The sequence below is a fragment of the Solanum pennellii genome, chromosome 7 (genome assembly GCF_001406875.1).
Source record: "Solanum pennellii chromosome 7, SPENNV200".
NCBI lineage: Eukaryota > Viridiplantae > Streptophyta > Magnoliopsida > Solanales > Solanaceae > Solanum > Solanum pennellii.
Window position 1 is genome coordinate 68908753 of NC_028643.1, and position 11222 is coordinate 68919974.

General features: G+C 35.6%; 3 protein-coding genes across 4 annotated transcripts; 1 reads left to right on the top strand and 2 right to left on the bottom strand.

The window, feature by feature from the left end:
- The first annotated feature begins 246 nt into the window (after nt 1-246).
- LOC107025728 (heterogeneous nuclear ribonucleoprotein 1) lies at nt 247-3069 on the top strand. The gene is made up of 6 exons (XM_015226478.2): nt 247-473; nt 627-667; nt 762-925; nt 1416-1515; nt 1644-1813; nt 2181-3069. Exons 1-6 carry the CDS (start codon nt 430-432, stop codon nt 2691-2693), a joined length of 1032 nt encoding a protein of 343 aa, XP_015081964.1. The 5' UTR covers nt 247-429; the 3' UTR covers nt 2694-3069.
- A 2475-nt stretch (nt 3070-5544) lies between these two features.
- Nucleotides 5545-5883, bottom strand: LOC107025732. The gene has a single exon (XM_027918530.1). It carries the CDS (start codon nt 5881-5883, stop codon nt 5545-5547), a length of 339 nt encoding a protein of 112 aa, XP_027774331.1.
- LOC107025729 (pentatricopeptide repeat-containing protein At5g59600-like) lies at nt 5775-9873 on the bottom strand. 2 transcript variants are annotated; one of them, XM_027918751.1, is made up of 4 exons: nt 9474-9873; nt 8948-9004; nt 7155-8876; nt 5775-5887 (listed from the first exon to the last, which is right to left on the bottom strand). In XM_027918751.1, the coding sequence occupies exons 2-3, from the start codon at nt 8954-8956 to the stop codon at nt 7224-7226; spliced, it is 1662 nt and encodes a 553-aa protein (XP_027774552.1). In that variant the 5' UTR covers nt 8957-9004; nt 9474-9873; the 3' UTR covers nt 5775-5887; nt 7155-7223. The 2 variants fall into 2 exon arrangements, with proteins under 2 accessions (XP_027774552.1, XP_015081965.1); XM_015226479.2 differs by having other exon boundaries at nt 5775-5890.
- Nucleotides 9874-11222: the final 1349 nt, after the last annotated feature.

Consider the following 11222-nt stretch of genomic DNA (forward strand, 5'->3'; position numbering starts at 1 on the left):
AGTTCTATTATTCTTTTAAATAAAAAGTTATTGACACCATAATAAAAATTACATGAACCCGCTAAAATATGTAATGCACTGAATGTGCCTTCTTCTTCATTAATCAAAAGTTTCAATTCCAAACTAATCACGCAAAATATAAAGAGATATCGAATTGTCAATATTAATAAATTCTTAATCAAAAGTCAAACGAATAACCCCAATAGGTCTATAAGAATTCAAATTAATCGGATTCTAACACCGGAAACCTAAACAAAAATTGGAAGCAAGAAAGTTTCTAGAAGCTCCCTAGCCTTTGTATATAATGCACCATAAAGCCCCAAACTTTAATTTTTGTTCCAACTGATCCTAATACACAGCCACAAACCCTAGCTTTTCCGTTTACAGTCTCTCAGATCTGACAAATCCGCAACACCTAATCTTATAGCCATGGGTTCCAGGAAGAACGATTACGGCGATGGCGCTAGTCCGGGGTTCGTTTATTTTTTTTTTCCTTCTCTTTTTGTTGGATAAATAATGAACTGTTTATGAAAAGATGTAGGTGAATTGCCCAAATTATTGTTTTACATACGAAGTTTGATGTGTATTGATTAGGGATTTTTGTTGTTTTGTTTTTTGTTGAACAGAAAAATCTTTATTGGAGGTGTAGCGAAAGAGACGACGCGAGGTTAGTGTTTTTGAAAACTTGTTTTGATGTATTAACTGTTTCTTGCTAGTGGGGTTTTGATTTGCTGATGAGAGTGTTAATGAAAATTGTGTAGAACAATTTGTGAAGTACTTTGAGAAGTACGGGGAGATAATAGACTCGGTGATTATGAAAGATAGGCAAACAGGTAGACCCAGAGGTTTTGGGTTCATCACTTTTGCGGATCCAACAGTTGTAGACACTGTTATAGCTGAGAACCATATTATCAATGACAAACAAGTGAGTAGTTTAGCTTCAGTTTTATATGGCTTTATATAGCTCTTTCATGATGTTCAATTGTATTCGAATTTGAGTTGAAATATTAAACAACTATGGTGAATTTTGTTGACTACTTGCAATATGTAAAATTGTGGTACATATGCTGGTGAGTTGTGAGTTCATGAGCTTGGTTGAGGGGTTGTATTTATTTATCAGACTTCCAAGTTTTACGCTTTAGCTGAAAATCATATTTGTTAGAAGCACCTGCAAATTGTGGTATTGATTTTTCCTGGTCAGTTTATTTGAATTGAATTGGAACATTGTTGATTCCTTGCTATATGCGCACATAATTTAGTTAGTCATATGTTTGTGAGACTCTGAGCTTGGTTGGTGGGTCTCATTAATTTATATGAGTTCTGAGTATTACTTGTTTTCTTTAGCTTCAGCTGATACTTATTATAAGTTCTTGAAAGATTGTGGCTTGCAAAATTGTGGTATTTTCTTTTTCCAGGTTGAGATTAAAAGAACCATCCCGAAAGGATCTGCTGATTCAAAGGATTTTAAAACAAGGAAGATATTTGTTGGTGGCATTCCAACTACCATGACTGAAGGTAACATTGTGCCATTTTGTTCTATACTGATACTGACTAGTTCTGTTGTCTGGCAGTTGCAGTAGTATTTTTTAAGCTTGAAGTATTTAAACTGTTGTCACTGTTGTCTCTTGTACATTTATTGTCAGATGAATTCAAGAACTTTTTCTCCAAGTTTGGGAAAGTAACAGAGTATGAGATCATACGAGATCACGTGTCTAAGCGTTCTAGAGGCTTTGGATTTATTGTGTTTGACAATGAAGAAGTAGTTGATAATTTGCTGGCTGAGGGAAATAGGATGGACATGATGGGTACTCAGGTAAATTTTGTAGGATATTTCTTCATGATCTCAAATGTTCTGGGACATGATTGTCGTGCGTACATAGTGGATCCTGCGCTTTCATAGCATCCCCCAGCCTAGTTTTCTCCTTTTAACATATAGCTATATGCCTTAAGGAGCTGGATCCTGCGCTTTCATAGCCTGCGCTTTCATAGCATCCCCAGCCTAGTCTTCTCCTTTTAACATATAGCTATATGCCTTAAGGAGCTGCTGCATATGTGGTAGTTTAATTTAATGCAAGGAGTGTAAGTTTGTAGGTTTCTCCATTGAGTATGCATCTTTAGTGCTCAGCTGTCAGGCTATTATGCAGGTGGAACTTCTAGGTTAACTTGCTTCTTTGTTGTAGGTTGAGATCAAGAAGGCAGAACCAAAGAAACCCTCAAACCCAGCTTCTGCTCCTGCATATGGTAGTAATTCTAGGGGGCGTGGATTTGGTGATAGTTATGGAGGATTTGCTGACTCATATAGCGGTTATGACAGTGGAGGTTTTGGCCCTGCTCCTTATAGGTCATTTGGATCTAGGTATGGTGACTATGGATACAGTGGTAGATATGGAGACTTTGGCAGTAGTGAATTTGGTGGTGGTTACCGTGGAGACCCCTCTCTTGGTTATTCCAGTCGTTTTGGCTCGTATGCTGGTGGTTATGGTGGGGGATACAGTAGCAGTGGGCTAGGAGCATATGGCCGTGGAGGTGGTTATGGTGGTTATGGGGGAGCTGGCCCTGGTGCTGGTTATGAATCTGGCCCTGGTGCTGCTTACGAATCTGGCAGTGGTGCTGGTTATGGTGGATCAGGAGGTTTATATGGAAGTAGGGGAGGGTATAGTGGCAGTGGCCGTTACCATCCTTACTCCAGGTAGATTTTCCTAAGCTTTATAGGAGTTGCATTCAGGTATCTTGGTTACTGCATCCTCAGGCAAGGTCGAGTAGATATCTTGGATCACTAGCAAGAGGACACCACCTAGAAGATTTGGAGAGCCCTAGTTTGCTACTTCTAATTACGACTGTGTGACCAGATAGATATTAGCTTCGGCTTTGTCTTAGTTTATAATTTTCTCTGTTTATGAACTATGAATTAGCTAGAACCTTCTTTCGGAGTTCTTTTGTGTGTCTTGTAAGTTTGGTTTCATAGATACATATGTAGCAGGCTCGGATTGTTCTATGCTTAGTAAGTACTCTACTTCACAGGTATCACTCTATCTTAAGTTTACGAGCTTTTTACTTTTAAGAGATCTATGGTGTTTGCTGGTGTCTAGTGATCAATTTGTGTGTTTTAGTGAGCTTAGCTCGGTCATGCTCAATCATAGTTGTGGATATTTTGGGTTGTTTTCCTTTGTGCCACTGAAGTTTATCAGAAATGTGTGCTGAGCCAGATCCCTCGAAGAATTTGATGAAGCCATTTACCTAAAACATTAGATTGTTGGTCTGACGATTACTTTGTTTTAGAACCTGTTTACGTTGATTTTTTTAAGTGCTCTTAAGCTAGCTCTCAAGTTTCTTAAGTAAATTAAGAAGTGTTTATAAACTATGTTGCACGGACCCTTCAAAAATGACTACATGTACGGGTCAGATACTCTAAAAGTAGTGCATTTTGTAGAATCTGAATGGGTGTGGCAAAAATTTCGGAGAGTCCAAGCAACCTGGCTTTTTTAAGCACTTGGTTTAAGCTAAAATGCTAAAAATATATGAAAAGCCACAAGTTAGAGTTTCTTACTTTAGACTTTTGGCTTATAAGTTTAAAAAAAAGGAAAAGCAATCCAATCAAGCATAGTTTTGGATGGATGTGCATGTCTCGTTTTGACAATTCATAGCTTAGGGTGCTTGCATCCTATCTTATTGAAAGTTGAAGTGGTGCTTACTTGTTTGTGCAGGAACAACAGCCCTATAGTACTTTCTCTCTCTCTCTATTTTCTCTATCTTTACTGTCACTTAAAATATTTTGTTTTGGTAATCAAGATGTATTTTGTTTATTATCTCTCATGTTATTAGTGCCTTTAATCTCGTAAATGGCTGTAATTGATATCGTAATTTGTGTTGAATATGTTGACGATGTACCCGTAATTCAGCTTATGTTCTTTGTATTATCATTAACATGTGAACATGTACACTTATATTGTGTTGATTTGTTTTGCTAGTACTTTTACCTTTCAAAGTCCCAAATTCAATCTGGGGCTTATTAAATCTTTTACTTTTAGTTGGAAGTATGTTTAAATGGAAAAGAGTGTGAATAGTGTTTTATTAACCTTTTTATTAGAAGTAATATTATCAACGATGTCCTGCTTAAGAAACGGGTTGTTAAAGGTATAAAAGGTGTAACCCTTTCCACACTCAGACTTGCCACCCATTTGCAGTTACGCACTATTGGAGTTTTAAAAAAACAAAGAAGATATCTTGAATCTTTATTCTTGTGGATTCAATTTTATTTTTTTTATAGTTGTGGTTTTTAACATGTTATTTACTATATAGTGCTTATGACATCCTAAAGTTATGTCTCCCAAAACAAGCTGTACTTAAGCTAGACATAACGATATGACTTGAATTTAAGCTTTCTTCTTGAGTTCTGACAGTATATTTTGTTAATATCCAGTCAAAAAAAGTCGAAGTAGTAGAAAAATTGTCACGAATTCAATTACAGGATTTTACGTTATGACTATGGTTTGCAAACTTGTATGTGTGTGAAATTTGTTTTAAAAGTGTGCAATTTATGAAGTGGAGAAGGTCAGCAGAGAAATGGAAGGATATGCTGAAGAAATGAATGTAAGAGCAATATTTGAATTTGCGTGATCTAGAATTACGTTAATGTACTTGAGCTTACCATGTACAGTGAATAAAACGCAGGCAGTAGGCTTTTTTTTTTTTTTTAATCTTTTTCTCTGGAACATTTTTATATTACCATTTTCTATTTGGAGAAAACATGACGCACATTATTTCTTACAAGTTTATTTTATGTTTCATTCATTCTATTGCGATCTTCATAAACATAAAATAAAATAAAAAGGAAAATATATGTCCAGATGACAGAGACAATCTACTTGTTAATCTTAGGCCTCATATTCGAATGTTGTAGGGAGGTTTTGTTGAAATAAAATTCCACATGTATGCTATTCAGAAGTCATTAAATTGACATCTCCTCACTAATTCAACATTACAGTTCCAATCAAGCTTTCCCTCGTTGAAGGGCGTTTTGTCGGTTTAAATCTTGATTAAATTCACCTGTGGCTAGACAAGAACAATCAAATGCAAAACATATATAGTCTTTGCATATGAAAGGGATAATGCACAAGTACCCCACAATCTATGCCCAAAATTTCAGAGACACACTTATACTATACTAAGGTCCTATTACCCCATGAACTTATTTTATTAATAATTTTCTACCCCTATTCAGCCTACGTGGCAAAAATGTGGGCCCAATGCTGGTTGGCTTTTTTTCCAAACTAGTGCTACGTAGGCCGAAAAGGGGTAGAAAATTACATATAAAATAAGTTCAGGAGGTAATAGGACCTTAGTATATTATAAGTGTGTCACTGGAATTTCGGGCATAGGTTGAGGGGGTACTTGTGTATTTTTCCCATATGAAATGAAATCTGAAGAAGCAATCATCATGAGAGATTTAGCTCGGAGGGATCTCAAGAAGAAAATTACTAGTCTTTATGACCACAAGGTCAATGTATGCAAGTGATTTACAGTGTAACAGGAACAAAGTGGTGGTCAGTTGCACTTAACACCAGCTTCTGCAGCACGGCGAGGCTTGTTTTTCCGCCTATGACGGAAAACATTATTGGATTCATCATTACCATTTTCCTCTTTTACTGAATCATGCTTTTCTTTGACCCGAGTATTCCGTCTCCTCTTCTTCCCATTGATCTCCAAGTTTTGAATTCCAAGCTTTTCACTCTCAGAATCATCCTCTTCAATCATCTCCACTGCTTCTTCATCAATGTCATCTTTGAGTGGCCTTCCTCTCCTCTTCTGTGGAGGGATCTTTTCTTCCTCATCACTTCCTGGATCATCAGTCAGTTTCTTACCCTTTCCTCTACCTCGACCCATTTGCCTGCTAAATCAAAAAACATCAACTAGGTTAGAATTACCTCCTCCTGTTCCTACACTTTTCAGTATTGGGAACACTCTTTTCTTACTAAGGAAAACAGGATTTCATATGTTGAAACCTAATCCAGACAATATGGAATTTCAGCAAGTACAGGCTATAAAAAATAGTGTCAGCACTACCAACTATTAGATTTTAGGAGTCCTAAAGATCTTTTACATAGGGAATTATTATATTCTTTCTGAGTAATACTGGGTAACAAGACTCAGCTGATCAAGGGTGAGAAACATAGGAACAATCCAGCTCCCAAAACAGATACTAGGACAAGGTTGAGAGAAACAATTAAAGGTTGGACAGTAGAATTGGACTTTGAAACAGAAGTTTTTAGAACAACAATTAGATTTTAAGAGTCCTAATTAGTTTATGGCTCCAACCGGAACTAGTAACACAAACTGAAATCAACTGCTCAGTGAATTTATTGAGATATAATACGATCAAATAATTAAAAATGTGCTCAGTCTAACAGTGAGATAGTCGCACATTTCAACACAGTGTAAGGAATTTTCAGGTATTTAGCCCAATAAAAAGAATCACATGTAAAGGGGGCGTATTGAGATAATTAAATAATTAAAAGTATGCCTTCTCTAACAATGTAACTTTTAGCTTATAGATGAGATGATCACACTTCAGCAGTATAAGCTACTTCTACAATACAATGTACAGCTAGTTCTGGGGACAAGATTGCATCCAAGAAAAGAAAGAGAGAAAAAATGGAACAAAGAATACAACCAAACCTAACAACCAGTAAAATACTAACTTATTGAGTTATGGACTTGACAGAGTCAATCGATCAAACTAAACCTCAATCCCCAAAATTGGACTTCATAGCGTAATATCATAACTTAAAGGCCACTTCAAAGTGACAGTATAATTCTTTTTTGAGCCAAGGAGCACAAAATAAGGAAGAAATTCAAGTAAGACTGCACTAATCTACTTGTTTTTAAAAAACAAAGGTTCTCTATTTTATTTGGGCATTCACAGATTTGCACTTAATGTAGCTGAAGCTACCATCAAGATGAACAACATTTCCAACTTATGAAATGTAAAGGCACAAAGCATTGAACTCAGATCATTTAGTTAAGGGCGGAAGTATATTTATATCATGTAAACCACATTCCTCATTCCTGAAACATAGGTTCTTTTGAAAAGGAAGTGAAATCATTTTTCAACACTATTGCAAAAAGCAACGCAAGTATATCTTATACGTTCTTACCATTATCTAATAGTTTAAAAGGCGTCACATTCCTAGATCTATTTCTGTGTATCATGCTATTCCTATCCTCTACAACCAACTGGAACCAGGCATCTTATTGAATCCCTTGTCCTTCATCATGTTCCTCACATTCTCAACATTATCCCACTCTCCCTCAGCAGCATAAATGTTTGAAAGGGCTACAAGACCTTCAGGCTTCTTCAGGTCCATCTGTAATATATCCTTAGCCATCTTTTCAGCAAGATCTCTCCTTGCATAGACCTTACAGCCACTGAAGAAAGCACCAACAACTGAATCTGTAACTTCTATTGCCATGTCTTTGACTATATTGTAAGCCTCCTCCAGCCTCCCGACACGACACAAAAGATCAATAACACAAGCATAATGCTCTTTCCTTGCTCTAATGCCATAACACTCCTCCATGGACCAAAAGATCTTCAAACCCTTCTCAACTAAACCACCATGACTACATGCAGAAAGAAGAGAAGTTAAGGTTACTTCATTTGGCAGCACTCCTTCATACTGCATCTTCTCAAAAAGTTTGATTGCATGTTCTATTCTGCCATGCTTCCCATAACAACTTAACATAGCATTCCATGATGCAACATTCTTGAAAGGAACAGAACTGAAAACATTCCAAGCATCTTCTACACTCCCACATCGACTGTACATGTCAATGAGAGCACTAGCAACAAAGACATTAGCAAAAAGCTCTAATCTATATGCTAAGCCATGGATTTCTTTCCCTGCATATGCAGAGTCAATCAACCCACAGACTGGCAGAAGCCCAGTGAGCGTGATTTCATTAGGCTTCACTCCAGCATCCAACATTTCCTGCAATAATGCTAGAGCTTCAGTTGATCTGTGGCTCTGAACATACCCTGAGACCATTGCATTCCAGGTAACCAAATCTGGAGTCAACCCCTCTTCACTCATTTTTGAGAGTAACATAAAAGCTGTGTCACAGTCTCCTCTCCTAGCATATCCAGCGATCATTACATTCCATGTAAAATCATTAGGCTTTATGCCTTCTAACCTCATTTTTTCAAACAAAATAAAGGATTCTTCAATTTTCCCCACGTTAGCATATGAATATATCATTGATGTCCAGGATACAATATCTCTCTCGACCATTACATTAAAAACTAAACGAGCATATTCCGTACTGCCACATTTGCCATACATATTAATCAAGGCATTGGCAACCGATAGCTCTGACTCAAATCCCATTCTATATATCATACTCTGCACTTCCTTTCCTTTGTTCAGATCCATTAGACCAACACATACTTTTAACACTACAGCAAATGTGTACTTGTTCGGAATATTTCTTGATTGTTGAAGAAGAGAGAAGTACCCAATGGATTTCTCAGGGTAGCCATGGAATGCTAAAGCTGAAATCATCCAATTAAATGCAAAAATATTCAGGTTTGTTGTTCTTTGGAACACAAGCTCAGCAGAACCTAGATCCCCACAACTTGCATAGGCACCGATGAGCTTTGAATTCAATGACAAAGCATTCATGTCAGTGTGTGATGTTAACATTAATGCATGAACTTGCTTGCACGGTTGCAGCAATTTCTCTTTCAAGCATTTTTGTAGTAACAAGCCAAAACCGCTTACAGACAGGTTGATTGGGGATAAGAGGTACAATTTCATGTCCAAAAGGAAGTCCCAAATGGAAACACTCACATGTGTTGATTTTCGATATTTTACTGGAATCTGCAATTGTAAGACTGTAAGATAACATAGTCAAATACAATAGAACCCAATTCAAAACCCAAAAGCGCAACCTTTAACATCAATCTTGTTCATACAACCACGAACACGAGATGATCAAATCCCCATTCCTAACCACAAAAAGATATAAAAACAATTCAAAAATGAGTTCTTTATCATCCTGCAAAGATCTGGAGAGAGAGCAAGTCAGTCCTACTGAATCAGAAAATCCAACTCTTGCAGACAAAGCCACAGAAGCCTCAATTTCTACATCTGGTAAACATTCCTCCATTTGTAAACTGAAGACTCACTGTAAGGCAGACACATATTGCTAATTAACCAGTAACAGTACCCTAAATCCCCATCAGAAGCAAAATCAAGAAAGCAATACACCCTTTACACTCTATTAGAAGGATTTGAGTTAAACGAATCACTTTACAGTAACAAATGAGATCTCATTGAACATCAACACAAACATGCAAATCCAAACTAACAAAAGAGAAATTAGATCCAAAAGATTAGAACAGAAATCACCATCAGCTCTTATAAAAATCAAAAGACACAGTGGGAGAAACCAAAAACTGATAGATGGGTACTCACCAAATGACTCACTGGCGCAAAAATAATCAGTCAAACCATGAGATGAACCTTCAAGAACACGTCGACCCAGATTTGTTTACCTCGAATATATACCCTCCTAGCCACTAAAATCAGCAAAAACGAAAAGGGTCAAGAACAGATCCAGAATAGCTTGCAACCCAAATACAGAAAGTTAATAAAAATGAAGTCTTGGTCGTCAACTGAGATGACAGCAGAGCTCCTCCATCAGCAGAAAAAGAAACAGGGAACAAAGAGAGTGGAGAGCTAAAGAAGAGTGGAAAAGGATATTTGCTCAACGGTTGGAAGTGTGAGTTAACTTAGCTACATAAGGAGAGAGTATGGTACTCCCAATCTCTCATCTGCTTACCAGTAAAATGTGTGTATTTGAAAACCAACTAATTTACATAACCTATTAATTAGAAACTATAATTGGTAAGCTTAAACATTATGTTTTATTTTTCGTTTGGTGTCCAATATTCAAATTGAAATTAGATTAAATCTGTACTTATGCTTCCTGCATGGGGTAGAACACTTCCTAACAAAGACGACTTCATATCCAAAGAAATTCGATATCGAGACCTGTAAGACCTTTCTTTGGATAAACTTTAATGTGTGAAGAAGTATATGTATATGTATTAAAAAATATTAAATACTATTCGTATATATTTACAAGTACGACTACTAGTAGTAGTATTGAATACACACTTTTTAAAAAAATAAACGGAATGATTTGAGAGATTTTTGTATTTAGTTCCTAACATTTTTTTGATAGTTAATTAATATCTAAGCTTGTTAATTTATTTACCTATTTTTTTAATGATCGGTCAACTAGACCATTCCACTACACGAAGTTCCAATTAGATATTTGAATTCATTTAAAACAAGAATTTTAAGCACTTGTGTTATTGTGTGTTCCATACATGCATATCCGCGTTAGAAAAATTAATGTCACATTATGTGATATATAATTGGTCACATCATTTTTATATTCTAATACGAAAATATACTTTTATTTTTTTTTATTTTCTTTTTAGAATTTAAGTTTTATATGATTTTGACTAAGAATGATATTTTACAAATATTTACAGCCATTTTTTTGATAATAGTTCGCGAAGGAACTCCACTTTTGTTTTTACTTATATAAAACAAACCCATCCAATGAAACATATACAAATATATATATATAAAATAAAATCTTTAGAAAAATGAATCTTACTAAAGTGGAACACAAAATGATGAAGTTTATCAAAGTTACTGTTTGGAAATTTTGATTTAGAATAGCGTGTTAGAGTTTCACGTATCAAAATTTTAAAAATTAGCATCGATTGATCGAGGATAATTTTTTCCAGATAGACTTCAAAAGAGTTGTCTAAATGGCAGTGCTAACAAGTTTAAAAATATTGATTAATATTTAATACCAAGTATCAAAAATGGCTATTTACCAATATTACACGATGTAATTATTCTTCCTATATTAGGCTCAATCTTGCATTGAGCAATCAATTATCTGATCAGACAAATAACTTTAAAATTATGTAATTGCACTCTATTACAATGTGGCACTACATGAAAGGGTCGATTTGATGGTTGCATTGACATAATTATTCCAACATAATAATTAGCATAAATAATTTTAGTGTTTGGTTGCATCAATACTATATTTGATTGATCGCGTAACTAAAAAGTTATATTTGACTAAGTTTATAAGCTCATCAACGTATTTTTTTTACTAATCAAATGTTTATAAGT

Coding starts and splice junctions, on each gene's coding strand:
- LOC107025728 (XM_015226478.2), top strand. CDS start 430: ATGGGTTCCAGGAAGAACGATTACGGCGATGGCGCTAGTCCGGG. Junction 474..626: donor GGCGATGGCGCTAGTCCGGG/GTTCGTTTATTT, acceptor TTTGTTGAACAG/AAAAATCTTTATTGGAGGTG. Junction 1,516..1,643: donor TCCAACTACCATGACTGAAG/GTAACATTGTGC, acceptor ATTTATTGTCAG/ATGAATTCAAGAACTTTTTC.
- LOC107025732 (XM_027918530.1), bottom strand. CDS start 5,883: ATGGGTCGAGGTAGAGGAAAGGGTAAGAAACTGACTGATGATCCAGGA.